Source organism: Thyridium curvatum (genome assembly GCF_004353045.1).
Source record: "Thyridium curvatum strain D216 chromosome Unknown NODE_30_length_408869_cov_84.441474, whole genome shotgun sequence".
NCBI classification, from domain to species: domain Eukaryota; kingdom Fungi; phylum Ascomycota; class Sordariomycetes; order Thyridiales; family Thyridiaceae; genus Thyridium; species Thyridium curvatum.
Window position 1 is genome coordinate 148,120 of NW_022156785.1, and position 24,441 is coordinate 172,560.

Sequence of the window (24,441 nt, forward strand, 5' to 3'; positions counted from 1 at the left end):
ACAGCATGTCCACGCCTCGGGGGCCCAAATCAGATGACCCTGTTCGCATGCGAAGTTCCGACCAAACAGCTGCCCGTCAGCGCATCAGCCGACCGGGCACCGATCATTGGCAGGACTCGGGTCCTCCTCTGCTGCCCTGTGACGTGCGTCTGGATAATCGGGCAGGGTACCTTTCAACTACGTAACTACACTAGTTACCAGTGGTCTTTACCGACTGGGTCTCTCTCTCTCTCTCCACAGCTCCCAGCGAGAGCCCCGTGGAAATGCGTGAGCGAGTGCCTGGCACCACATGTCCGATCCGCACGCAAAATGGCCGACTCGCGTCCCCCTGGCCTCTCTCTCTCTCTCTCCCTCTCCCTTTCCCTGCCCGAAATCTGCGTCACCGACTTTTCTCTCCTCGGTCGGACGGGAATTACAGGGTCACGCGGGAAAAAGAGGAAAAATAAAACTACACAAGATTGGGGGGACCGCTTGGCTGGGGGTCCATTGGGCTGCATCTCTCTCATACACTCATGTGTGCCCAAGCCGAAAGCAGTATGGAAATCTGCCGTGATTACCGAAAGTGGTCAGGGTCAGACTGGTCGGAGAAAAGAGTATATCCCGGTGTGGTGTGGGGGGTTTTGGGAGTGTTCTGCACGTCTTGACATAAAACGGCGAGGAAGGGATTCAAAGCGGGAAAAACGAAACAAAAAAAAAGAACAAAGGGCCCCCTTTGTTCGCTCGTGCCTGGAGCGAAGGTAAAGGTGGAAAGAGCATTGCTTCTTTCTGACAAGGTCGGCCTTACTCCGTACACTGCACCCATGCTGTGTCGCGGTCTAGGCCCTTTCTCCATTCTTTTGGGCGCAACATGGGAAATGGGGAGCTGAGGAGCATGGATTTTCGATGCTGCCGTCGCCGTGCGCCCTCCCCAAAGAGAAACAGTGTACATGGACCCATGTGGCAGGCAGGGTTGCCGACGTTCCATCACGTCCCGCCTCGCACCCGGCGGCGGTTAAGGGCGGCATGCAGAGATGCAGAGAGAAGCCATGGCGCAGCAGGAAGGACAAGGGGGCCTAACCTGGGGTGATGGGATACGATGAATGGCCTGTGATTGTTCGATGCCGGAGAACGCCGGTCATTTCATCTTCCGCCCAAGGGATCCCCCAAAAAAATGAAGAAGCTGATGATGATGAAAATAAAAAGCATGGGTTGTTTGAGATAGACATCCATTCGACCATTCGTAGCCAGGCAACCGGTATCATGGCAAGAGGAAGACCAATCGCAGCAGCCCCGGCTCGAGTCACCGCCTTTCTTACAGACAGCACACGTTGACTTAGACAAGAGAGAGACAGACCCAAGAAGAGACATAGAGAGGGGAAACGGGAATGCCCTTGCCGCACTGAGACCTAGCCAAACCCGCCAACCGGGAAAGTTGTCCATGGGTCCTTGCGCCCATCAACAAGTTACTTCGTACTTGTACCGTGTTGTGGGAATGGCCGAAAGAAGGAAAAAAAAGCTGGGACCACTTAACTAGGTACGGAGTAAGTCTCCAGAAGGCATTCCAGAACCAACCCCGGTCGATGGGCGTGTTGCAGCCATGAAAACGAATTAGACTTTGGAGAGACAGCATCCCTCATCCCAGACAGACCAAGCCACTGACCGGTGCGGAGTCGTTTCTTCTTCCTGCTTCCCCCCCTCTCACCATCCAAGGTCGACAAATGAGGCCAGGACTTTCTCTCTGGTAACTGTTTTTTTCAATCAGTCTCGCACGCACTGTGGACTACAGGCCCAACTGACCAAGGAGGGAGCATAACCACTCAAGTCAAGGATAGTACAGAGGAAGCGGACATGAACGGACTGAGGGGATAGATAGTAATGGCCCGACCGAGGAGCAGAGCGAGCGAGCGAGCGAGGGACCAAGAGCGAGAGGAGGAGCCAGAGATGTGCCCGAGCCATGAGGGAATTCTTCTGCCACCTCCCTCGAGAGCCCTTGCAAAGAGACACACCATAGGCTGATGCTGTATGATGTGCTTGTGCACACTTCCATGCCATGTATGGATCGCATGTGTCCTGGTGTCTGTGTTTAAAAGGGCCCTGTTGTGTCCCAGTCTAGGAAACCCTGTGGCTTCTGCATTTCCCATGAGAAACAACACCGCACTGCCCTTTTTGTGAAATCGTGCAACTACGACAGCAACACCAACAGACATCACTTGACGTTACGCGGGACCTCCGCCCAAACACCAGCCTCGTTACCTTTGTCAAAGCCCAACTATCCATACCTTGTCTCCTCTCTTCTCTCGCTCTCTCGCACTTGTTACCTACTTAGCTTCCCCAACTCCACTGCTAGCCCACGCGAAGACCCCCCAAGGTGGGACCAGAAGGCTTTCCCTTAGGCCTCTCTCTAACAACCTAGCTAACGAAATCATCCACCAATCCTCACAGACACGGAGCCTCCGCCGCCCCGTATAAACCTCCCCTCCCGAGTCAACCCACCACCCCCCCGGGACCATCTATCTAGTCGAATGCAATAGAGAGAAGAAGAAAAAAAGAATAAAAAATGACTACCGACACGGTGGACGCGGCCCTCTCCTCTCCCCAGCCCGCCGTGCTGCACAACGAGCCCGTCACAGCCATGGAGTCCCTCGTGCTGCAGACCGCGCCCCTCCTCGACCCGGCCTGGGTCCAGTACGAGCGGGAGATGAAACTGCCGACCCCGCGGCCCGTCATCGACCCCGTCGTCCGCCAGCCCATCTACGCCCAGGAGTGCCGGGCCCTGGCCGCCGAGATGACGGCGCCGGGGACCCGGGACCACCACCTGGCGCAGGGCATCACGACGGTCGAGATGACCGTGCCCTCTTCCAGCGGCGAGGACGGCTTCGCCATCCCCGTCCTGCGGTACGACCTTGCTGCCGCCGCCGCCGACGACGGCGAAACAAATTCGCCCCGGACCATCGTCGTGTACTACCACGGCGGCGGCCTGCACGTCGGCGAGGCCGACAGCGAGGACCTGCAGTGCCGCCGCATCCTCAAGGAGTCCGGCGTCCCGGGCCTGACGACCCTGTACTCCGTAGGCTACCGCCTGATGCCGCAGCACCCGGCCAGCACTTGCGTGGCCGACTGCGTCGACGCCTTCAGGTCCATCCGCCAGCTGTCCGTCGACCACAGCGGCACCGACACCAAGATCCTCATCGTGGGCAGCTCCAGCGGCGGGCAGCTCGCCGCCCTGGTGTCCCAGGCTGTCGCGTCCGAGTCCGAGTCCGAGGGCAGTAGCAGCAGCAGCCGGCTGCACGGCGTGCTGCTGCGATGCCCCGTCACCAGCGACGCCTTCAGCGGGCCCGAGTACGTCCCCGAGCAGCTGCGCGACATGCACACGAGCGCCTGGGACATGTCCTTCCTGACCAGCCTCCTGGGCATCATGAAGCGCAAGGTGCCCCGCGACGGGCTCGCCAAGATGCCGCTCGAGGCTTCGAGCGAGGAGCTCAGGAAGCTCCCGCGGCACTGGATACAGGTGTGCACCAACGACATGCTCTACTCGGACGGCGTGTGTTATGCTAGAGCTCTCAAGGATGCCGGCGTCGAGGTGCAGGTCGACGTTGTGAAGGGTTGGCCACATACCTTTTGGCTAAAAGCTCCTCATCTCGAGCAGGCCCGCGAGGCAGACAAGAAGATGCTGAGCGGGTTAGCATGGGTAGCTGAGTAAGTGACTTGCTTGCTGGCAATGAAGCGAGAAACATGTATAAACATATTTTGCTGTAACCCTGTTAGACAATGCAATACCATATCTCTGAACAGCTTGCCACAGTGTCATGGATCGATCAGATAGGTAGTATCGAAAACAACGAGTTTTACTGCCCCGCTTGGCTGGCTTCTCCTATCTACAATGCTAGAGTACACAAAGGAAAGAGACCGGCTAGGCTGTCTATAGGACGGACAGATCGCCAAACTTCTCCTGTAGGGGGGTCAGTAACTGGTCCGAAGATCAAAGCATGTGGGGTTGAGTTGATAATTACCTTGTAGCCGGGAACGGACCAGCGGCCCTTGGACACGAGCTTGGCGGTCTTCTCGTCGATGGAAGGCTCGGCAGCAGCGACCTCGTCCTGGTTGAAACAGTCTGATCAGCATATAACTCTTTCTCAAAAGAGCCCCCTCTCCAAGTCTCCCAAAAACATACAACAGTGAGGTCCTCGAATGGCCTGGCATCCTCAATGTTCTTCAGCGTCTTCTCCAGGTCCTTGAGCTCCAGGTCGACCTTCTCCTTGGTGGCCTCGGCGTTGCGGATGGCCTCGACCTCGAAGGCGTCGATGGCCTTGAGCTGGCGGTCGACGTCGTAGGTGGCGGGCTTGAAGGCCTTGAAGCGCTTCTCGATCTCGTCGACGACGGCCTGGTTCTTGAGCACGCCCCGGTAGTGGGCGAAATCGACCGTTGTCGGCTGCTCCGACAGCATCATCAGCTTGCGGCGGGCGTCATCGTTGCGCTTCTTGAAGGCCTGCAGGGAGGCAACGGTCTGGCCGCGCAGTCCCAGCGAGGTGGTGACTTTGGCCCAGTCGAGCTTGAGGGCTGCGTTTCGCTGCAGGCGTGGGACAAAATCGAAATTAGCTCATCTGCCTCCTGGAACAGCGCGGGTGTTCCCGCCAAAAGGGGCGCTCGGGGTAAAGCAATGCTCGAGGAGAGCAATCATCGTCCTCAGATGCATCAATTGGCAAAAGGGTACTTACTGCGGCCATGATCGCGATTGATTTGGAGGTGCAAAGGAGTGGAGAGTGAGGTTCGTCGAGAATGTTGTCGCACTTTGCCGAACTTGCTTCGGGTCGGAAGCACGGGTGTGAGTCACGTGATGCCACCTCAAATTCACCAAGCGCTTTCTCCCGAAAAACGGAGAAGCTCCGCCAAGCTCAAGCACTGATGCAAGCAATAATGCTGTACTGAGGACAAATACTTGCTCTCCTTTTCGACGAGAAGAAGCTTGCAAGCCTCCTCCTCCCATACAGGATTTGTAGGCTATTCAAAGAGACATCGCAGGTGGCCAGGGCAATTCCATAGCAAAGCCAGCCTGCACAAGCAGCCAACAGGAACAGGAAGAAGGCTGGCTTGTCGTAGGCCAATAACGAGCACATGAACGCAGATGGAACAGTAGAGTACGAGGCTTGTCTCAATCCATGAGATTTTGAAAGATTTTCCTCAGGGCCGCTCAACATGCGGCCAATTGAGCAAAGTCCCGCAGCAGTAGTACACAGCATAAACCCTGATCCCATTTTACCACCAATTCCATGCTATGATGATCATTCACCCCAGGCAAGAAGGGCTGATGAAGTTCGGGTGCCGGCTATAAAGAAGAGGGAAAAGACTAGACGCTCAGCGCCATGATTGAGTTGACAATATCATTGTCGTTCTCTTTCAGGGCTTTGATCGCCTTCTTGCGGGACACACCGGCCTGGGTCATAACCAGCTCGATATCCTTGTCCTCAATGCCCTCGGCGTCGACCTCCTCGTCATCATCGTCGTCGTCCTTCTTGTCCTCACCGCCCTCCTTGTGCTCACCCTCGCCGTGGCTGTGGCCGGCGTGGTCGTGCTCCTGGCTGGCGAGCTGCTGAGCAGCAGCGGCTTGGGCAGTGGCGTTCAGGTCCTCAATCTTGGCCTCACCGAAGACGCTGTACATCTACCTGTCAATATCCTATCCGCAAGCTACCGGGGATGCGATGGATGTTCAGACGACTCACATGTAGGTGTTGCTATTGGGGGACTTGTAGACCTCGGGCTGGTTGATGACGAAGAGGATCTGGTTGAAGCGGTGTCAGTTCTCTCTAGTCCTGCACAATATTCGAGAGCTTGGCAGGCTCTGTATATGTATCGAGGCTTGCGAATGCCACAAGAAGGACCCTTGGACCATCTCGTCTCCGAAAGGTACCCCCAATGACTCCTCAACTCCCCGTAATACAGCCTTATGCCGTCATCGAGCAAAGAAAGACTCACGTTCTTCGGTCGGCGGAGGGTCACACGGGTGATACCCTCGACACGCTGGAGGTGCAGCTTCTCGATGGCCTTGCGGGCCTTCTTCTCGTTGCGGTTGTGGATCACGGCAGTCGAGCCCGCGGGAAGGCTGGCGTCCCCAGCCTCGATCTCGGAGTCGGAGCTGCTGTCGTCGTCGTGCTCCTCGACGGTGACCTTCTTAGGCTCCTCATCGGGAAGCTCCTCAACGCGGGGGTTCGCCATTTTCGGTAGATTGGTAGGGTGGGTGCCTAGATTGAGAATGAGCCCGTCAGCTCGACTTTCACACAAAATGTTCGGTTCCCCAGGCTGAATTTCACTCTCCAGCTGATGGGTCGGTGAAGGATCGGTCGAGCAAAGAAATCCACCGAAACTCTCTGGATTCGCATCCAATCATGTGAATTGACAGCACTTACGGGGGATTTGAGCAGGATGCGACTTGTTCCGTTAGAAAGTGTTCGTCAAGTTGAGCTGTGTCGGTTGTCCAGAGTATTTGACAAGGTCAAAATCTCCAGGTAGGGTTTGCGGATGTGTCTTGCCGCTAAGCCTAATTGGGCCATTTTGAGGAGCCCCGATTTATGACCATCAACCCAATGTATGCACGAAGTACTTTGATGGGTCGGCTATGCTCACCACAGAGACTTGACGAATTAAGGTATAATTATTATGCAACACATGCACAAGGCGTAGAAGGGCAAATCACTCAGTTTCATTATGGAGCATACCAGGATGGTCACAAATTGCCTGCATTTCTGCGAGATCTATGATCGAACGCCCCGAGGGCATACAAAGGCCCGGTATGATGATGATGCAGAGAATTGATTCAGAATTTCCATTTCATTTTGACGCCCCGTCACTTTTGATGTGACATACAGGTCTCCCGAGAGTAGCAGTGAAATCCAGCAACCCTAAATGCTGTTCTTTGATGCAATTCCAATCCGAGAAAACCGTCCGCCCCAAAGACAAGCTCCCCTCGTCCCCCTCCTCCAAGACCAACCTCCTCGTTCAAGTCGTTTATGCGGAGGCCTTGACCTTGGCCAGAGCCTTGCGCTCCTCGAAGCGGCGCTGCTTCTTCAGTCTCATAACCTTAAATCGGTCGAAGTCGGTGAGAGCACTTCGTCGAGACGCCTGGAGGCGCTTCTTGGCCCAGTTGGTCTCGGCCCACTTGCTGTCGACCTCAGCCTTGGCCCACGCCTTCTGGACGGCACCGGTTCTCGCACCACGGGGAAGGTTGGGGATGACGATCGAAGAGAGCAGGCAGTTGGTGAAGGAGATCGCTTGTCTGGGGACAGCGAGCTTGGCGTCTGAGGAAGGTCCGTCGACCAGAGCCTATAGTCATTCCATGTCAATCAATCTGTCTTCTTTCCCTCGTCCGCGCTCGGGTTCCTGCTGGGTTCAACGTACGCGCTTGTGGTCGATGATCTCGACGATAGCGGCAAGGTGGCCGGCGTAGGGGCTGTCGCCCTGGATGAGAACGACACGGCCGACCTCGACCTGGCGCCACTTCGAACCGACGATGTTGGCTTCACCCATTTTGCTGGTGATCTGAAAAGGAGAGTCAGAAACTGATGGTATTGTCTCGCGGAAGCCCGAAGGTCGAAGTGCAAATCGAGGAAAGAAAAGTAAGGTGTGCCGACTTACGTTTCCCTGTTGTCGTCAGTAATTCGAGATTTGGAGTTGAGGATGATCCGAAGCTGGTACATCAAATGGGGCTGGGATTTTTTTGGTGCGCACATTGAAAATTCGCCTGGTTGCCCTAACGAAAATTCGGCTTGTGAATTTTGCCGGTGCCGGTCTACAGATTTATGGCCAATCAGATACTGGCCCACTTGGCAACAGCCATCAATCAAGGAAGGTGGGTCCCACCTTGAAGAGCGACATTGGAGACGGTGGCACCTGGTTTCAACTGGCTGGCTTCATCCCAAAGATGGCTTCATACAACGACATCCCTCAATGTACTGCCAAGCAAAGACATACACATCTCTGTCACAATCCCGGTGTACGGGCGGAATAAACTTGTCTGTAGCTGTCTAATTATCACGAGGAATCCACTGCAACGACAACCTGAAAGACCAGGTAGAAGTATCATTTAGAAGGTCAGGAAGAGCAGCAATCTCGTTCATCCACGCAGTAGCTTCGCATTGCTCGGGTATCAATCACGCTCCGGCCCCTATGTGTGCTCTACAATGCTCTATAAACAGATACAAATGGTGCCCAGTGATACGGCCCTCATGATAATTTCTCAAACCGCTCGCGCGCCTTATCCTTTGTCTTTTCGATAAACGAAGAATACTGGCCCTCAGTCTTGCGAGCCGCTTCTTCTGCCGCGTCCCCTAATTTACCACCCTCCGCACCCAAGCCAACTCCTGGCATGTACAGGTCGGTCTGAATCGCCTCGGTCCTGCCTGTGCCTTCCGACCCCAGGCCTTGGCCAGCCGACCAGCCCATCTTGCCCAGCAGGGCCGCACCCTTCGACGGTGCAGGCGCAGGAGTATTGGCTGGCTTCTTCGGCGTTGCTGCTTCACCGTCTCTGCCCGCGGACGTCTTCGCCGCCTGCGGTCCGCTGGGCCGCTTCGGTTGGTTAAATGCCACTCTTCTTTCCCGAGCCCTGTCCCGATATGAGCTCTGGTTGGCGGCTTGCTTGGCCCTGAGCCGCATAGGCCGTTGGCCCAGCTTCGCCAACTCTGCGACTGCCCGGTTCACATTTTTCTCGTTCCCGCTCTTGATCCGGTGAAGTTCGCTTTCTCTCTCGTGCAGGCGAAGTGTGGCAAGCCGCTTGAATTTGCGCTCGCAGACGAGGCAGACCAAGTTCTCTTTATCGGCGTAGGACAAATAGGATGGAGCTTGAGCCGTACGATCGCGAGGTGTCCTTCGGGTGATCGTGTCGCACTGTTTGTCAAGCTCCTTCAGCTTTTCTGTGGCCTTGATCTTCAAATCGATGTTGTCGAGATTGAGCAGATGTTGCTTCGAGAGAACTTCGTGGTCTCGCAGCTCCTGTTCCGTATTGAACTTCTTGGCGCAGAGATGACAATGAATACTGTCTCTGTCTGCATATGAGACAAATGTATCCCGCCAGTGAGCAGCTCGCGGCCCGCTATTTTCGCGGTCGAGGGAGTAATCCATAGCATCATCATCCTGCCCTGTGGTGGCGGGTTTAGGCCCTCCATGGAGTTCGGCGCGTTTCTTCGCCCACATCTGCATTTGAGGTGCCATGATGGCCGGCTTGTCCTTGGCCTTCTTGAGCTTCTTGTTTGCATCGGACGCGGCTGAGCCTGGGGCCACTGCGGTTTTGTCGGCATCGGCAGCCTTTTCCGGACTGCCCTGGTCAGGGAGAGGTTCATCAGAGACGATGAATGGGCTCGGATATGCTCGATCATCCCAGTACTTGACTGTAATAGATGGGTTGTATATGGGAGCAAATCCAATGTGCGCGTTTCGTGATGTCAAAGGCTCAAACACTGGGACAAAGACACCCGTGTGTATGAAGGCCACGATTACAGGCTTGGAAGCGATCGTGAACTTGGGAGAAGCGCGATACTTGGAAACAGCACCATGTGCATCATCGAGGGTTGCAAATTCCGCAAAGCCGTACTTCCAGGACTCTTTGGAGGCTCGATCACGAATTAAAAAGACCCGTCGGAGAGAGCCAGGCCGCGCTCCAAGGCCTGTCGTGTTGCCGACGGGAGCAGTAGACTTTAGCTTCGGTGGTGCCGAGGTCGAGTCCTTGGCGGGTGAGCTGTCCTCAACGAACAGCTTCATGACGCCCTTTGCCAATGTCTCTTCAGTGACTGAGGGCTCGAGATCTCGGATCACGATATACTGAGAAGGAAGTTGTTGAGGCTCCTCATCCGATTCGCCCGTTAAAATCTGATCCCGAGCGAGGCCCAAGAGCCCACCACCGTTGCCATACTGAAGTTCACGGTCTGCAAAATATAGGTTAGAGTAAGAGCATGAGCCGAAGGTGCCTGCAAGTGCCACTTGCCTGGCCTTGGAGCCCTGCATTTATAACATGCGTTTCTTTGAGGATAATTGGTGGCAAAGCACTGAAGAGCATGAGCACGGCATCCTTGACAAGCATACCAAGATCTGGCTCACCTCGCTGCATGTCCAGTCCAGGTCATCGGACCTGCCTCCGCGGTCGGCATCCTCCTTCGTCCGACTATAATTGATGCCCACCCTGACCGGCTCGGACTGGAGGCCTCTCGACTCAGGAAGAGGAAGTGAGATTGTGGGCGGGTGTTGCTCAAGGAAGTCCGCAGCATCTGCAGCACGGAAGAACTCCAGGAAAGCGATTCGGCGACCTGTATCTCATGTTACTCGGGGTCCAGGGGGCAGCCAAGGGTCGCGGTACCAACCTCTCTTGTTTGATCTGAGGCGGACTGCCTTGATCAAATCTGTAGAGAACTCGGGATAGTTTGCAATAATCTCGATGCCTTGAAGAATCTACAAGCCCTGTCAGCACGGCAACTAGAAGGCCAAGCAAGCCACAGGTAGTTTGGTCTTGGGTGCTAAGGAGGGGCGCATTACGTCTTTCTCTGTCACATCATCGGGCAGCCCTTCCAGGATGAGCGTTTCTGATCGCAGAGGAGACCTCGACCTGGGGCGGCGATCTTGACTGTCCCCGCGCGACCGGTAACCGTATCGTTCCTCTCCATAGTGGTCCGGATCCCGCGAACGGTACGATCTCCCAAAGCCGCCTCGACGGTTACCATGACGCTCTTGGTCTTGGTCGTCGTACCGAGGGTCGTCATCATAAAAGGAGGGATCCGGTTGCGTGCGATCGCTACTCCTCGCTCTCCGGTGGCCAGGCTCGTCAAAGTCGCGTCGGTTGGGTTGTCGCCCACGTCGCGAGAACTGGTCGTCGCGACGAGGACTTCTGCGCGGGCTCCTTGACCGGTCTTTCATCGCACAAAATTCCAAGGGTCAGCAAAAGAGAGTCACGAGTAAGAGTGCTCGGTATGCAAAGCCGGGTTCGCTGGTTTACCCTTCCGCGTCTTGTAGTGTTCCCGGTCATCTCGCCGGTAACCTGCGTCGTCGCGCGACGTCGACTGGGATTGGTCATACATGGTGGGACGGTGCCGAATCGAGCATCATCCCTTAATGGCCCTGGAGAGGGATAGGGCAATGCTCTCGAATTATCGTGTTGCGCAACGCAGTTCTGCGGAATGCGGAAGAAAATGATATGTGTAGAGCCTTGTGAGGTTTGGATTGAGAGATTGCGCAACGTGGGTCGGGTCATAGCTTTCCGTTTAAAGGTCTCCAGCTCCAGTTGTTCCACTTGCCAGAGCTGTGCGCTAAACTCAGCTGGAATACAGAAGGTGTAGGTAGCTCGCCCCTCCACCTCCAATGTCAAGCTTTGGAACCCCGTCAGTCTAACAAACAAACCCTGAATCTTCGGACCCATTCTATCGTTTACAATCCATGTTCTCTCAAAGTTTATGAGGTAATCCCCAGCTGAAGATCGAAATTGAACCCTGGCCTCGCCTCGTATCTCTCGCCTGGCGAATTGGAGCAGATGGACCAGCCAGCTGATGAAGCTGTCGAAGATGGGTGCTTTGTAGCTCTGACTACCGACAGCCTCAATGCCCAAGATGTAATCAACAAAGTTCGGAGCCCCGAGGCCGGTGCCATCGTACTATTTGCTGGTTCGTGGTTTTATTCATTGACCCCCCCAGCTTTGTCAGGCTTTTTGCCTTGCGTTAACACCCTCGCAGGGACCACGAGAGACAATTTCGGGGGCAAGCCAGTGAAAGAACTCCAATACTCGGCTTACGGAAAGCTGGCCCTACGGACAATGATGGCCATATCCAAGACGATCCGTGAGAAACATTCGCTCAAGGGAATCGCCATGGTTCACCGGCTGGGTGTTGTTCCTATTGGGGAAGAAAGCATATTGATTGCCGTCTCCGCACCTCACCGGCAGGCTGCTTGGCGAGCCGGTGAAGAAGCTCTTGAGGAGTGCAAATCGCGTGTTGAGGTCTGGAAACGAGAGGAATTTGAGGGTGAGGAAGGAGTATGGCGGGCTAATCGGGACGGTCTCAAGGGAGTGAAGGTGACGGACTCGGTCGCTGAGACCGCCGCGCCCAACGAGGAGCCTTGATGAGCCTGGATGAGCCTGGATGAATCTCTCCGGTCGACCAGGACTCAACGTCTTAGAGCCCTTGGTCGTCTCCAGCTCCGTTCTCGGTACGATCCTCAACGGAGCGTAGCGCTGCAAGGTAGGTAGGAGGTGCACCATCATTTCTTCACATAACTACTTGTACTTGTAGTCGGCAGAAGAAAAGCGGGGAGAATTTTTAGTGGCAAACCAGGCCGTTTTTCGTCCGTCAGACTCACCGTCCTTCCAGAAAGACGGAACTACCACCGTCTGCCTTCTGTAGTGTTGGACATCTCGGCCAACTCAAAATCAAAGTCGTTTCTGCGCGCCGAAAAAATGAGCATCATAATCCGATGGGGATGAGCGAGACAAACAAAGAATGCTTGAAGCCCGGCTGCTTCCAGTTTCCCCTTTCCTCCCTGTGTTTGGCACACGCACTGTTGCGGCGGCAGCGGCTCGACGCGTTCCCTTCTTTCGCACGGCTCCTTCCCGTAGGACCATCATGTCAACCTCCCTGGCCGCCCATCGTCGAGTGTCCCCCAAGAACTTTCCACAGGGCGGTTTTGACCGCATAGACGAGTCGGTTAAGGTCGAGGAGGAGACGATCCCTTTCTATGAAGAAGGACTGTTCTATCCTGCGCGCATCGGCGAGGTCATCCGCGATCAGTACCAGGTCATAGCCAAGCTTGGATATGGCGCCTCGTCCACCACATGGCTAGCCCTGGACCTCTTGTAAGACCGCCCCCTTCCTTCGGCCATCATATCACTTCTTCTCCTCCTCCTCCTTCTTTTTGTCTTCTAACACACGCTCATAGAACTCATCGTTACGTTGTGCTTAAAGTGCACGTCACTCATGTATCACGCCTTCGAGAGCTGGAGGTGCTCCAGTACCTGAAGTCTATCCAATCAGAGCACTCCGGTCGTGAGCAAATCCGATTACTTGAGGACCACTTCACAATCCAGGGTTCTTGCGGCCCTCACATTGTCTTTGTCCTGCCTCCGCTTGGCGTCAGCGTCAAGCTCCTCCAAGAGCTACAGCCCGGCGGCGTCTATGACGAGGAAACCGCAGTCTCAGCCATTCAGCGGACTGTCTTGGCACTAAACTTTCTACACCATGAGGCCAGTGTGATTCATACCGGTAGGTCTTCTACTACCCCTTCTTTGTTGGAAAGAGTGTGTGTGTGTGTGAGAGAGAGAGAGAGAGAGAAGGGGAGCAGGGCAAGCACCTGTGCTGATCTGATCATCCGTGGAGACGTTCACGCTGGGAACTTGCTTCTCGGGATCACAGACGAGTCTCAGTTAGCTCAGTTCGAAGAAAACGAACGCACGCGCCCAACACCCAGGAAGGTCATCGAGGACCGTGTGATTCACGTTTCCCAGATGCTCCTGGCTGCTGGCGGCCCACCGCACCTCTGTGACTTTGGACACGCTCGCATCTGCCCTGACAGTGAGCTTCAAACTGGGCTCATCATGCCCACACAGTACCGAGCTCCCGAGGTTCTATTAGACATGCAATGGGGTTTCGCCGTCGATTTATGGTCGATTGGGATTTTGGTACGTCCATTCCTTCTTTTAACTTCCTTTTGTTTTCCAAGGCCCTTCTTCACGGCATCTTCACCCAGGGCTGACCTTCCTTTACCCCAGGCGTGGGATCTTCTCGAACCAAAAGGTCTCTTCCAGATCTACGAACTTGACAACCTTGAACGTAATGAGGCTTTCCACCTAGCACACATGGTGAGGATACTCGGACCACCACCCCTGGACTTCTTGCGGAGAAGCCCAAAGTCTCAGAAGTACTGGGACGACGCGGGCGATTGGAAGGGAGTGGTTCCCCTGCCACCGCCGACGACGCTGGAGTCTCTCGTCACGTCGCTGCAGGGCAAGAGAAAGGACGACTTTCTGGACTTCATCCGGGGGATGCTGCAGTGGGAACCTGGGAAGCGCATGTCCACCGGGCATGCGTGGAGTCATCCGTGGATCTCCGGGTCGGAGCAGGTGTACGAGGCCATTAAGAAGCAATAGATACATGACTGAATTGCGCAGAAAGGTCCTTGCTTGCAAACGTACAATAATCTTACACCCTGGCATGTTATTTACCTATAGAAAGCCTACTTTTCCTTTTCCTACTCCCAGCACTTTCTCTGGACGATCTAACAGAGGCACAGCCCAATAACATAAATTAACCAGGTTTCAACATTTCTTCTCTTCGACTTTTGCCCGCCACGCACGGTTCTATCTACTGGTCGAGAACAACCTCAGTCTCCTAGCTCTGTGGCGTTGTAGCTTTGTGGCTTATCAAGCAGCCGGATGGTGAAGCCCAGAACCAAGGTTCGGGACACTGCGCAACAACTCGAAGAAATAGCTGCAAATAAATTCAGACATAGAAATCAAGGAGCGGCCAAGGCACCGAAGAACGAAACAATTGATAACAGCGACAGAAGAGCGTTCTCACAGAAAATATTGGGGTCACTAACAGAGTGGCGAGCCGAAACGCGATGGTTGAGGACAGCTCTAGGTGTGATCAAACTAAGAAAACACCTCGCTTTGTACGGTAAAACGCTCTATCTTGCATTACGTTTGACGAAGGAGATAACGGAAGACAAACGGCAAATAAGTGGGTCACGGAGGGCATAAGAATCAAAAAGCCAATCCACCATGAACTGAACAACTCTATGGCGGACGGCAAGGGTCAAGCCGCACATTCCGCATCACCCGCCCCCCTGTCGGATATCTAGCGCAGCCAAAGTCCCCGCTTACATGATTGGACCTCAAACGGAGAGTCGACAGGGATTGCGACGATTTGGTTCCACGAGCTGAAAGTCGTTGTCTTTTGTATTGATAATGCAAGTTGGGCTAAAGCCAATCTGGAAATGGCCGACCAGGTCTAGACTGAGAGAGCACGCGAAAAGGGTTGTTACCTCTCTTATCTGTCCCGTCGCTTTTTCTCTTCGGACGGCCTGTCGGGTTTTGACCCCGATGCCCTGCTCGTCCTGCTTGAGGGGGTTCCCTTCTCATCCTACCTCCCTGTGAGCTCCCGCACAGCTACGATGCTCTGTGGTGATTATACGCTGTAGCCTTGTCGTGTCACTTCCCTCACTGTCGTCTTCCTCCGTTACTGGACCTACACTCTCAGGGCCTACGTTTCTCTAGATAACAACAAGAGACGCCTCTAGTTTCGGAGACCTGCCTTGTAATGTCCTTGGTCTCTTCTGCGTATCTACTGTTCACTTGGCATCGTGCAATAAACAACTCCCGTTGCTCCCGGCGCACCGCTCGGTCGGTACCAAACCTCGACGCGCGCGAGCGCTCAACGCCAGAGAGCTAGTGCGAGCATGCATCCACCGCCGACTTGCATGATCACAACTGATCGGGAGACATAACGATCCTGGGCAAGATGGTGCAGACGCTGATCACACCGTCCTCGTCGTCTGGCAGCGCTCTCGTGTGGCGCACACCTTTTCCCTTCCCGGATTCTCCGACAACTGTCGGATCGCGCACAAACAGCTGGAATGCCAGAGAGGAGATCGTGCGCAGGTTCTCTGAACCGGCTTTGGAGTCTGAGAAGGAGAAGTCGGACAAGTATATCAAGTGCGAATAACCTTTTATACCCCAGACTTGGAACCACATGGATGGCTTTCTTGGCATCAGACACTAACCCCACAAACCCCCAGGACCGCCGTCGGGGCTTACAACGACACTGTCGCGAAGCTGAAACAAACACTCAAGAAGGAAGAAGTCGACAGCATCTTGTCGCCGTCGTCGACACTTGCCGAGCTGCACAAGACTGCGGTCGCAGTACAACGCGAGCAGGCGAATGTTCTGGACAAGCGGAAGCTGTCCAGGTTTGTCGAAATCATTGACCACTATGCTGGGTGTCTAGATGTGATATCCCAGGCGGGATCGTTCTACACAAACTTGATTTGGGGTGGGCTCAAGGTGGGACTGGTGGCTTCCAAGAGTCATCATGAGATGCTCTTTCGGTTCACAGACATGATCGTAGAGATCGGGTTGAACCTGGCCCGGATTGAGCTCTACCGTCATATCTTCCCAACAGGCCGGATGCTGGAGCTGGTTTCCGAGCTCTATGCTGCCATAGTCGAGTTTCTCGGAGAGATCGTCGTATATCTCTCAAAAAAGACCTTGAGTACGTAATTTTCATTCTCTGTCGAGAGGCACACTTGCTAATTCGCAACACAGGGAGGTACTTTACCGCGTTTTCCAAGCCCTTTGCCCTCCAGTTTGGCAGACTAGTCGAGAGGATAAAGCGGCTGCAGCAATGCATCGAAGACGACGCCCGTGCGGGTGCCTTGGTGATGCAACTCGTCCAGCACAAGAGCCTGGCCCAACACCGCGTCGACTCATATCTTCGCCGAAACCGTGAGTCGTGGGGCCCATTGCTCCTCTTCATCCAAGACAAACTTGCCTGACACTTTGGCCAGATTTTGAAACTGCACTCAAGGACATCCATGAGGGCCAGGTCACACCGCTGTTCCTGGAGATCAAGAAGACCTTGTTCCACGGGTTCGAAATCGAGGCCAACTACCATGAAGAATTGGCCACGACCTTCAAGCTGACCTCCTCGCCGGCCTGGGCATACTGGCTCAGCATCGAGCAGCAGTACGTGCCTTCGAGGTTCTCGCACGAGACGACCATCGTGCAGGCCGAGTGCGACGCACCCGACGCGGCTACGTGCCTGCAGTGGGTGGCGCAAGCAAGAGCAGAGAGCCCGCACGTCGTGTCGACTTTCCTCCTGTGGGCGCGCGGGATGACGGCACAGTCTGCCATAGCGTCGATCTTGTTCCAGATGCTCCAGCAGAGGCCGCAGGCCCTCTCGTCGACGGGGCTCACCATGAAGTCGTTTGCCGCCGCCAACGCCTCCCTCCCCAAGCTCTGGTCGTTGTTCTTGCATCTCGTCCGCTCGCTCGGCGGCCTGATGGTGTACATCTCCATCGGCTCCGTGGGGGCCGAGGAGTTTGACATCGTACAGAGGTTCGTGGACCTCTGCCAGAAGTGGGACGGTCCTCCGATCAACGTCATCCTCATCCACCCCTGGGATGAGAATTTCGCCAAGACGGAGGATTGCGTCGACATTGACGAGAAGTACGACGTGCATCCCTCGCTTACCACCTCGGATGCCTTGCACCACGTCGTGCTCCTCGAGCTCAACGTCCACGAGCACCTGTCCGAGACTGTCCAGCTCGTCCTCTGGGAGGCGCTGTGGCGCGAGGTCAGGTACGCAGTCATCGGCATCGCGGCCAACCAGGTCGCCGAGGAGATAAAGAGCCGTGCCGAGGAGCTGGCGGCCAGCAGAGACTGCGAAGAAGAGGACGCAGCGCTCTGGAACTCGAGCATCTCGAAATGGGTCAAGAACAAGAGGGCATTCAACAATATGCGAGAGCAGATCCAGCGGCACCTGAACCTTCTCGAGATCCACCTGCCCGATGATGTTCGGGGCCGCATCGAGCAGAAAGCGAAGCAGGTGATTGCGAGCAGGCTTACCGAAGAGGAGCAGAGGGAAGTCACAGCTGCCCTCCGCAACGGCAAATCCGAGCCCTTGGAAGACGCACAGCGTGAGGAGATGTGGGAGCACATCCAAGAGGCGATCAGGCCCGGGACGTACAAGATGTTCAGTGCTCCCATCAAGCAGCTGATTGGCCAGACTCTAGATGCGTACCTGGAAGATCCGCCCGAGACGGAGCGGGAGGCCAGGAGTTTCGTGCAGGACCTGCAGAAGAAACAATTTGGCTGGAACGGGCGGTGGAAGAGAACGTTTTTGGATCAGAGGGATCCCATCGTTGATGGCATCGTGGCTTCCATCGAGGTTGGATTTGCGGATGTTGTTGATGCTATCAAAGAGGATACACTGGTCTGAAGCAGCTGTTGACCTGGGAACAGCTCATATCTTGAGCTGCTATTAGCGAGCGGACATGAGGCGTCAAGGTCGGGATTTTAGCGCTTGTTTAATGAAGGCATGATATCATGGAGTAAACGCATAGCTCTGGGTCTTGTCGTGTTTGTACTCTTCCTACAGATCTTCTGCATTCTACTTAGTATCACCAAGTCCCAGTGTTCTCATAGGGCCAGTAGCATATGACGCCTGCTTTGATAGGAGGGAGAATAAGGCGGGTAAGCTTTCAGGTGCCTTCTTAGGAGAGAATCGATGTTGTTTGTCCTTTTAACTCGTCCACGAGGCGGTGGCATGGCGGGTTGACCGTCGTCCATCGTGCATCCCGAGAGCGAGGCGGAGTGCAGTGACGTGCATTCAGCTGAGACAACGGTGCGCCGGGAAAAGTGCGCTTTGGGCGCTACTCGCTGCTTGGATTGTTCAACCTCGAGGCGGCCCAGCGAGACCGGCACTGAGATGGCTGATGATGGAGCGCCCACACGTACGTCATGCAAGCACTAACAATCGCTATCTCATTCAGCCACCCAACCTTGGAACTTGCTTGCCCAACCCACCCCACTCCAACACGACCACCCCCCAGGTTGCGAGCTGCCGCTTGCAGGATGGCGGTTGTCCATGCACCTTTTTGGATGCGATATTTAACACTGCTCGAGCCTCTCCTCAAGACTGCCTTGCGGTCTGCCATCTCGCTAGCTTTTTGGATTGATTAACTTCAAAATTGTTTACTCAAGACGTGTTGATATTGCAGGGGCCGGTGTCGGCTCTCGCCGCCTTATTAAGCCCTCCCGCAGTCGTCTTCACAGACTGCACGTCACTTTAACTCTCATTTTCTGCGAGCTGGGCAGGGCAGTCGATGAACGAGCCTGAGGCAAAAGATCGGGAGCAGATATAAAAAAGGCTCCCAAGGACGCACGCGCCTTCAGGCTTCCGCTGCGAAACATCAGACAGAGCCAGCCCCACCAGATCTTACAAGGCCACCATGGCAGAACGGCACCCGTCGATCACGCCCGCGGACATCGTCTTCGCCGAGGCGACGCCGCGGCAGCAGAAGCTCGCGTGGGAGCTCAACGGCGCGTCGTGGGCCAAGCCCATGTCCATCGCCGAGTACGTCGACCGCGAGGCGCACCTGTCGCGCCAGGACCTGGCCGCGGGCGGCGGCTGCCGCTACTGGGTCGTCTTCCCGCGCGACCGGCCCGACGAGATCGTCGCCGGGTGCGAGAGCACGCGCAAGACGCTGCTCGTGCGCCGCGCCGGCCTGCCGGGCGAGGTCTACCAGGTGTCGGCCTACGCCATCGCCAGCGTCTACACGAACCCGGAGTACCGCCGCCTGGGCATGGCCAGCCTCATGCTGCGCCGGCTGCAGGAGGCCATGGACCTCGACAGCGAGGGCAGCGCGCTCTACAGCGACATCGGCAAGGTGTACTACGCCCAGCTCGGCTGGGACGTCTTCCCCTCGGACCAGGCGACGCTCGAGATCCTGGACAGGGAGGAGGCGGCGCGCGGCGTGGTGCAGCAGCAGCAGCAGCAGCAGCAGCAGCAGAAGACCCGCTACCTGTCCAAGGACGAGCTGCCGGCGCTCTGCGAGAGGGACGTGGCCGACCTCAAGGAGCGGCTGGCGGGCCTGCCCGACGACGGCAAGACGCACATCGCCTTCAGCCCGACCTGGAGCCAGGTCGCCTGGCACTTTGCGCGCGAGGAGTTCATGGCGCGCGCCATGTTCTCCAGGGCCATCGAGCGGCGGGGCGCCGCCACCGAGGACGGCAGGAGCTGGGCGATCTGGGACCACGACTTCCGGGAGAAGAAGCTCAAGGTCCAGCGCATCGTCACGACGAGGCCCGAGTCGGAGGAGCGGCGGGTCGAGGACGTCGCGGCGCTGCTCCAGGCGGCCGTGGCCGAGGCGGCGGCCTGGGACCTGCCAAAGGTCCTCCTGTGGAACCCGGACGAGGCGTTTACGCTCGGCGCGAAGGGCGTAGGTAACGCCATGGAAGGGTCGGTCAAGGTGATCTTCGACGAGAGGCTAGACGGATCGATCCCATGCTTTCGGTGGAAGGGGGGCAAGGACACGAGTGCGACGGTGTGGGAAGACAACTACTACTACTGCTGGTGTTAGCGGGAGGCAGAAGTAAGAAGTCTTTGATCCCAGTCTTTCGATTCTCTGCAAACTGCAATTCCTTCCAAAACACATAGTATATATCCATCGCGTGGTTTGGCTAGGTCGCATTGCTCTGTACGGCGACTATCGAGCATGGCAAAGTTGAAGTGGTACATCTAAAAGACGCCATAATGAGCGATACATCGCTGACGTGCCTTGCATGGAGTTTTCTAGTCGACATTCATCCCAGTGTCATGACATCTGGACTTGGTCTCTAAGCGGGATATCTCTTTTCAAGATTGATGACTTGTATTAACATTGAAGGCTGTCCGATTCGACCGCGCTCAATAAACATCTAAATTTCGGTACAAAACCACGGTAAGTGATTCTAGATAGGTTAGGTTAGGTACATCCAATGCGTTTATCTGACCAAGAAAAGACCACCTCTGATAGATGGGCCCGAGTCTATTTGGAAACCAGTAGGTACAGCCGCCAATGCTAAATTTGTAGACATAGCAGCACAAGACCATATGTGTGGAAGGCGCCGCGAAAATGTACAAGAAATTTCGACAATGTGTGTGTATGTGTGTGTGTGTGTATGTACCCTCACGCCGTGTATGTATGTGCGAAGGAGGGAAAGGGGTGGTCAGAGAAGGGAGATAAAGATCACAGCACCATCAGCGCCCCGCCCAGTACGGCGAACGCGCCGGCGGCCGCCATGATGACGAGGCTGTCGCTTCCCGGCGCGCGACCGGAGCGGCCCGCCACGTTGGACGGCGAGGGCGAAGGGGAGGCGGTCACGGTGACGACGTTGCCGCCCTTGTCGGTGGTGGTGCCCGCGGTCTTGGAGGCCGTGGGCGAGGCCTGCTGCTGCTGCGCGGGCACGCCCGTGAGGCTCGGGATGCTCTTGTCCTCGGCCCTGAGCTCGACGATCTTGGAGGCCGTCGAGTTGAGGTTGGCCTGCGCGAGGCCGATCTGCTGGTGGGTGAGGTCGTAGACGACGTAGGCGCTGCGCAGGAAGGTGTCGCCGAGCAGCAGGAAGTCGGCGCTGGCGATGCCGTTGGACTGGCCGGAGAAGCCGCCGAGGGACTGGATGCCGAAGAGGCAGGCGTTGTCGAAGGGCAGCTTGATGGGCACGGGCCCGTCGTAGTCGGCGAAGACGTCGAGCACCATCTCCTGCACGGGCACGCGGATGGTCTTGTTGCCAAAGGTGAAGGAGATGGTCAGCGTCTGCGGGTCCGACTTGGGCCTGCTGTTGGCGCCCAGGTAGTCGCAGGGGATGAAGGTCAGGCCGGTGGTCTTGAAGTCCGTGACGGCGCCCAGGTCCTCGAAGAGGTCTTCGGCCATGGCCTGCGGCAAGTAGGACAGCGTGGTGCCGGAGTCGAGCAGGGTCGGCATCTCGGCGGCGGGCATCTTGATGTCCGCCTTTGAGCCGTTGGGGTACGCGACGGTGATGCCCTCCAGGTCGACGGTGAAACTGCTGATCTTGCCCGAGCTGATGTCCTTGATGATGGGCACGACTTCGAGGTTGCCGATGAACTTCTCGGTATCGATGCCGCCGAAGAGGATGGAGCCCTCTGGGGAGCGGCGGTCGTTGAGATACAGGCTGTACGCCTTGGTCGGGATGATGTTCTGCTTCACCAGCTCGTCCATGATGTTGGGATAGGGAGTAGCCGCCGCGACATGGTTGCTGAAGCCGATGCCCAGGATGCCCGTGCCGCGCACGACCTTGGTGGCGTAGCCCATCTGCAGGGACTTGATGGTCGTGTTGGCAATGGAAAAGTCGTCGGTGATGTAGTCGCCCGTCGACGCGGTGCCGTCGAGGTACTTGATGCTGAAGGCGCGCCGGTCTACCAGCTCGAAAGACGAACTCTTGCTCGGTGTGACTAGACATCGCCCGTCGCACAGCGGCTGTCAGTCTTCTCTGCCGCGCGCGCATTCTGTCGCGGGTAGGGACATGGGGGGAAGCATTGTCCCACGTCAAATCACTCACAAACATCGCTGCAGGTGTCGCCATAATACTCCTGCATCCTCTGGCTCGTGCAGAGATCGGCATTGTAGGCGACGACCCAGATATCGCTACTGCCCGTGTCCAAGACCATCCGCTGGGGCTGCGGCGGGCTGCCGACAGAGACGTCGGCATAGTAGCCGCCGCCGGTGATGTTGTTGGCGAGGTTCTCGATGTACGTCGCCCGCCGCGCCAGCCGCGAGGTGTGGTGCCCCGGGGCGATCTTGTTGATGCCCAGCTGCAGCACCTCGGCCGCCGCCACGGAGGCGAGCAGCGGTATTGACGCGATCTTCATCTGTGTGCAGAAGATGCGCAAGAAGGACCGCGGGGCAGCAGCAGCAAAAGGTAAGGATCCAGGGCACGCACGACCGGGGATCCGGGACACCTTAAGCTTAAATGCCCTCGATGCGGTTGTTCAATTAATATGAACTTGGGCCCCCCTTTCCCTTTTCCGGTTGGAGCTGACCTCCCCGTTGTAGCCGGATTTATGGGGAGGGAATCTCGGTCTTGTTGAATGGGTGGATCACAGCTCAAGTCTTACGAGTGCCGAGAAGCATGGCACACTCCGCCGAGACCTTGGCAGTCGGAGAGGGAAGCGGTTCACGATGAGAGCACAGGAGAGAAATGCACCGAGAGCAAAACAGCGGCAGCCGGATGCCCAACTAGCTCGAAAGGTGTACGGGGGGGGCGCCGGCTCTGACAGGATTCTCACCATGCGCGAGAACTAAGAGCCCGTGTGGATGGATCGCCAAAGAAGTGCACGCACGACTCCAGCGCCATGCATCAAGCGCCGCGCGTACGCTTGGCTAAACCATTGAAGGCTAACGGCCTTGCGGCCTTTGTTCACGGGCACACCTGCATCCATGCAACGGATGTGTCAGGCCAGAGGGACCGTAATAGTGGCTGAGCTGCCTAGCTTTTGCCCTTCAATGATGCGCAAACGTCGTTCGCTCGCCCGTTGCTTACCGAGACATGCATGTTTTATTACCATGTGGCCGTTGGTTTCCTTTTGGTATTTTGGTACCTGCGTCCCCGATTCTGGGACGACAAAAGCGTCAGGTAATCAAAGTTGAGGAAACAGCTGTCAGCCGGGGTGCGAGTCTGCCTTTGCTTGCCACAATAGTAAGCCGTTAGGCCGCATGGGGCATGGCCCGCCTCAGCTGGGCTGGGTCAGCCCGCAGGCCGCAGGGGATCGACTGCCAAGAAACGAGCCCAGTGTTCACACGCCAGATCGCTCACCATCCATCAGCTTTGTCTTTTGGTTGGCCACCGTACTCCATATGTTCTCAACCACAAGTTTATGGACATTTCTCCATCGACAGTCCAAACGGTCTTCATATAGTTCAGACCCCTGCACTTCGCAAGCTTTTAGCTACCCCTTACTCAGAAGCTACACACTTCTCGTGGCTCTATGCTGTTCATAGGGATCAACCTTTTGTCTGAGTGACAGCCAGAAGATGATTTTTTTTAAGAGCAAAATCGCATCTGTCAGCACAAGTGTGATGAATTGCAATATATTGATGTGAAATTTGAAAAAGTTTTACCACAAAGACAGCCATCACGAAAAAGACTGTGAGCGTCCTTAAGTGCTACCGCTAGAGCTCTTAGAGCTAGTGACCGTCAGAACTACTAGACTCTGATAAAGGTAATCGATCTAGATATTTATTAGAGATGAGGAATGATATATATATTGGGTGTAGAGGAATATTAGAAGATTTAATATATGGTGCTATTACTATCAGACTGGATAGAGTGATAGGGGCATTAAGAGCTAAGCTGCTGATTAGACTATATAGATTAGACTTATTAAAGGTCTATAGAAGATAAACTTTAAACTAAAGCCTCCTTAAAGTATATATATCTTCTAGCTATAAGTAATGATTATCTATTATTAAGAGAGTGGCTAGATAATATTTTAGATAATGCTTTAGATGATAAAGATAGTAGTAATTATATTGTACTTATAGTTATAGCTTGATAAGTTAATATTAAGGCTGGTAATTAAGCTGGTGATTATAATTATATAGGCCTATAGTATTAAAGAGCCTATAATATATAGATAACTTATAAGAATATTATTAAGATAATAAAAAGGATACTATATAAGAAGGAAGCTACCTATTAATCTTAAAAATATACTAGAAGATAAGTGCTATTATATATATATAGCATCTTACCTTAGATTGAATATTAGAAATAGTAAGAAAAGAAGTGCTCCTCTCTCTAGAACTTAAAACTAGAGCCCTCTAGTACCTTTATATAAAGACACTAACAGCTAGATATTATCCTCTTAAACTAGAAGAGGAATTATAGGGGTTATTAGAAAGTAAGAGCTCTATTAAGAATGGTATAGGCTTTATACTTAAGATAAGAGC

At 55.2% G+C, this 24,441-nt stretch overlaps 10 protein-coding genes across 10 annotated transcripts; 5 read left to right on the forward strand and 5 right to left on the reverse strand.

The window, feature by feature from the left end:
• Positions 1 to 2,536: 2,536 nt before the first annotated feature.
• On the forward strand, positions 2,537 to 3,679 carry E0L32_005624 (uncharacterized protein; the record flags this gene model as incomplete). Its single annotated transcript, XM_031140166.1, has 1 exon — positions 2,537 to 3,679. One exon carries the CDS (start codon positions 2,537 to 2,539, stop codon positions 3,677 to 3,679), a length of 1,143 nt encoding a protein of 380 aa, XP_030995635.1.
• Positions 3,680 to 3,898: 219 nt separating this feature from the next.
• On the reverse strand, positions 3,899 to 4,703 carry E0L32_005625 (uncharacterized protein; the record flags this gene model as incomplete). Its single annotated transcript, XM_031140167.1, has 4 exons — positions 3,899 to 3,928; positions 3,990 to 4,076; positions 4,151 to 4,546; positions 4,695 to 4,703. 4 exons carry the CDS (start codon positions 4,701 to 4,703, stop codon positions 3,899 to 3,901), a joined length of 522 nt encoding a protein of 173 aa, XP_030995636.1.
• A 620-nt stretch (positions 4,704 to 5,323) lies between these two features.
• Positions 5,324 to 6,189, reverse strand: E0L32_005626 (uncharacterized protein; the record flags this gene model as incomplete). The annotated part of the gene is made up of 3 exons (XM_031140168.1): positions 5,324 to 5,627; positions 5,697 to 5,755; positions 5,950 to 6,189. 3 exons carry the CDS (start codon positions 6,187 to 6,189, stop codon positions 5,324 to 5,326), a joined length of 603 nt encoding a protein of 200 aa, XP_030995637.1.
• A 789-nt stretch (positions 6,190 to 6,978) lies between these two features.
• E0L32_005627 (uncharacterized protein) lies at positions 6,979 to 7,497 on the reverse strand (the record flags this gene model as incomplete). The annotated part of the gene is made up of 2 exons (XM_031140170.1): positions 6,979 to 7,293; positions 7,369 to 7,497. 2 exons carry the CDS (start codon positions 7,495 to 7,497, stop codon positions 6,979 to 6,981), a joined length of 444 nt encoding a protein of 147 aa, XP_030995638.1.
• A 696-nt stretch (positions 7,498 to 8,193) lies between these two features.
• On the reverse strand, positions 8,194 to 11,030 carry E0L32_005628 (uncharacterized protein; the record flags this gene model as incomplete). The annotated part of the gene is made up of 5 exons (XM_031140171.1): positions 8,194 to 9,960; positions 10,060 to 10,265; positions 10,320 to 10,407; positions 10,492 to 10,852; positions 10,906 to 11,030. The coding sequence occupies 5 exons, from the start codon at positions 11,028 to 11,030 to the stop codon at positions 8,194 to 8,196; spliced, it is 2,547 nt and encodes an 848-aa protein (XP_030995639.1).
• Positions 11,031 to 11,479: 449 nt separating this feature from the next.
• Positions 11,480 to 12,064, forward strand: E0L32_005629 (uncharacterized protein; the record flags this gene model as incomplete). Its single annotated transcript, XM_031140172.1, has 2 exons — positions 11,480 to 11,609; positions 11,679 to 12,064. 2 exons carry the CDS (start codon positions 11,480 to 11,482, stop codon positions 12,062 to 12,064), a joined length of 516 nt encoding a protein of 171 aa, XP_030995640.1.
• Positions 12,065 to 12,563: 499 nt separating this feature from the next.
• E0L32_005630 (uncharacterized protein) lies at positions 12,564 to 14,083 on the forward strand (the record flags this gene model as incomplete). The annotated part of the gene is made up of 3 exons (XM_031140173.1): positions 12,564 to 12,793; positions 12,877 to 13,615; positions 13,706 to 14,083. 3 exons carry the CDS (start codon positions 12,564 to 12,566, stop codon positions 14,081 to 14,083), a joined length of 1,347 nt encoding a protein of 448 aa, XP_030995641.1.
• A 1,372-nt stretch (positions 14,084 to 15,455) lies between these two features.
• E0L32_005631 (uncharacterized protein) lies at positions 15,456 to 17,933 on the forward strand (the record flags this gene model as incomplete). The annotated part of the gene is made up of 4 exons (XM_031140174.1): positions 15,456 to 15,649; positions 15,733 to 16,205; positions 16,259 to 16,438; positions 16,501 to 17,933. 4 exons carry the CDS (start codon positions 15,456 to 15,458, stop codon positions 17,931 to 17,933), a joined length of 2,280 nt encoding a protein of 759 aa, XP_030995642.1.
• A 1,012-nt stretch (positions 17,934 to 18,945) lies between these two features.
• E0L32_005632 (uncharacterized protein) lies at positions 18,946 to 20,076 on the forward strand (the record flags this gene model as incomplete). The annotated part of the gene is made up of 1 exon (XM_031140175.1): positions 18,946 to 20,076. The coding sequence occupies one exon, from the start codon at positions 18,946 to 18,948 to the stop codon at positions 20,074 to 20,076; it is 1,131 nt and encodes a 376-aa protein (XP_030995643.1).
• Positions 20,077 to 20,724: 648 nt separating this feature from the next.
• On the reverse strand, positions 20,725 to 22,361 carry E0L32_005633 (uncharacterized protein; the record flags this gene model as incomplete). The annotated part of the gene is made up of 2 exons (XM_031140176.1): positions 20,725 to 21,944; positions 22,052 to 22,361. The coding sequence occupies 2 exons, from the start codon at positions 22,359 to 22,361 to the stop codon at positions 20,725 to 20,727; spliced, it is 1,530 nt and encodes a 509-aa protein (XP_030995644.1).
• Between the last annotated feature and the right edge of the window lie 2,080 nt (positions 22,362 to 24,441).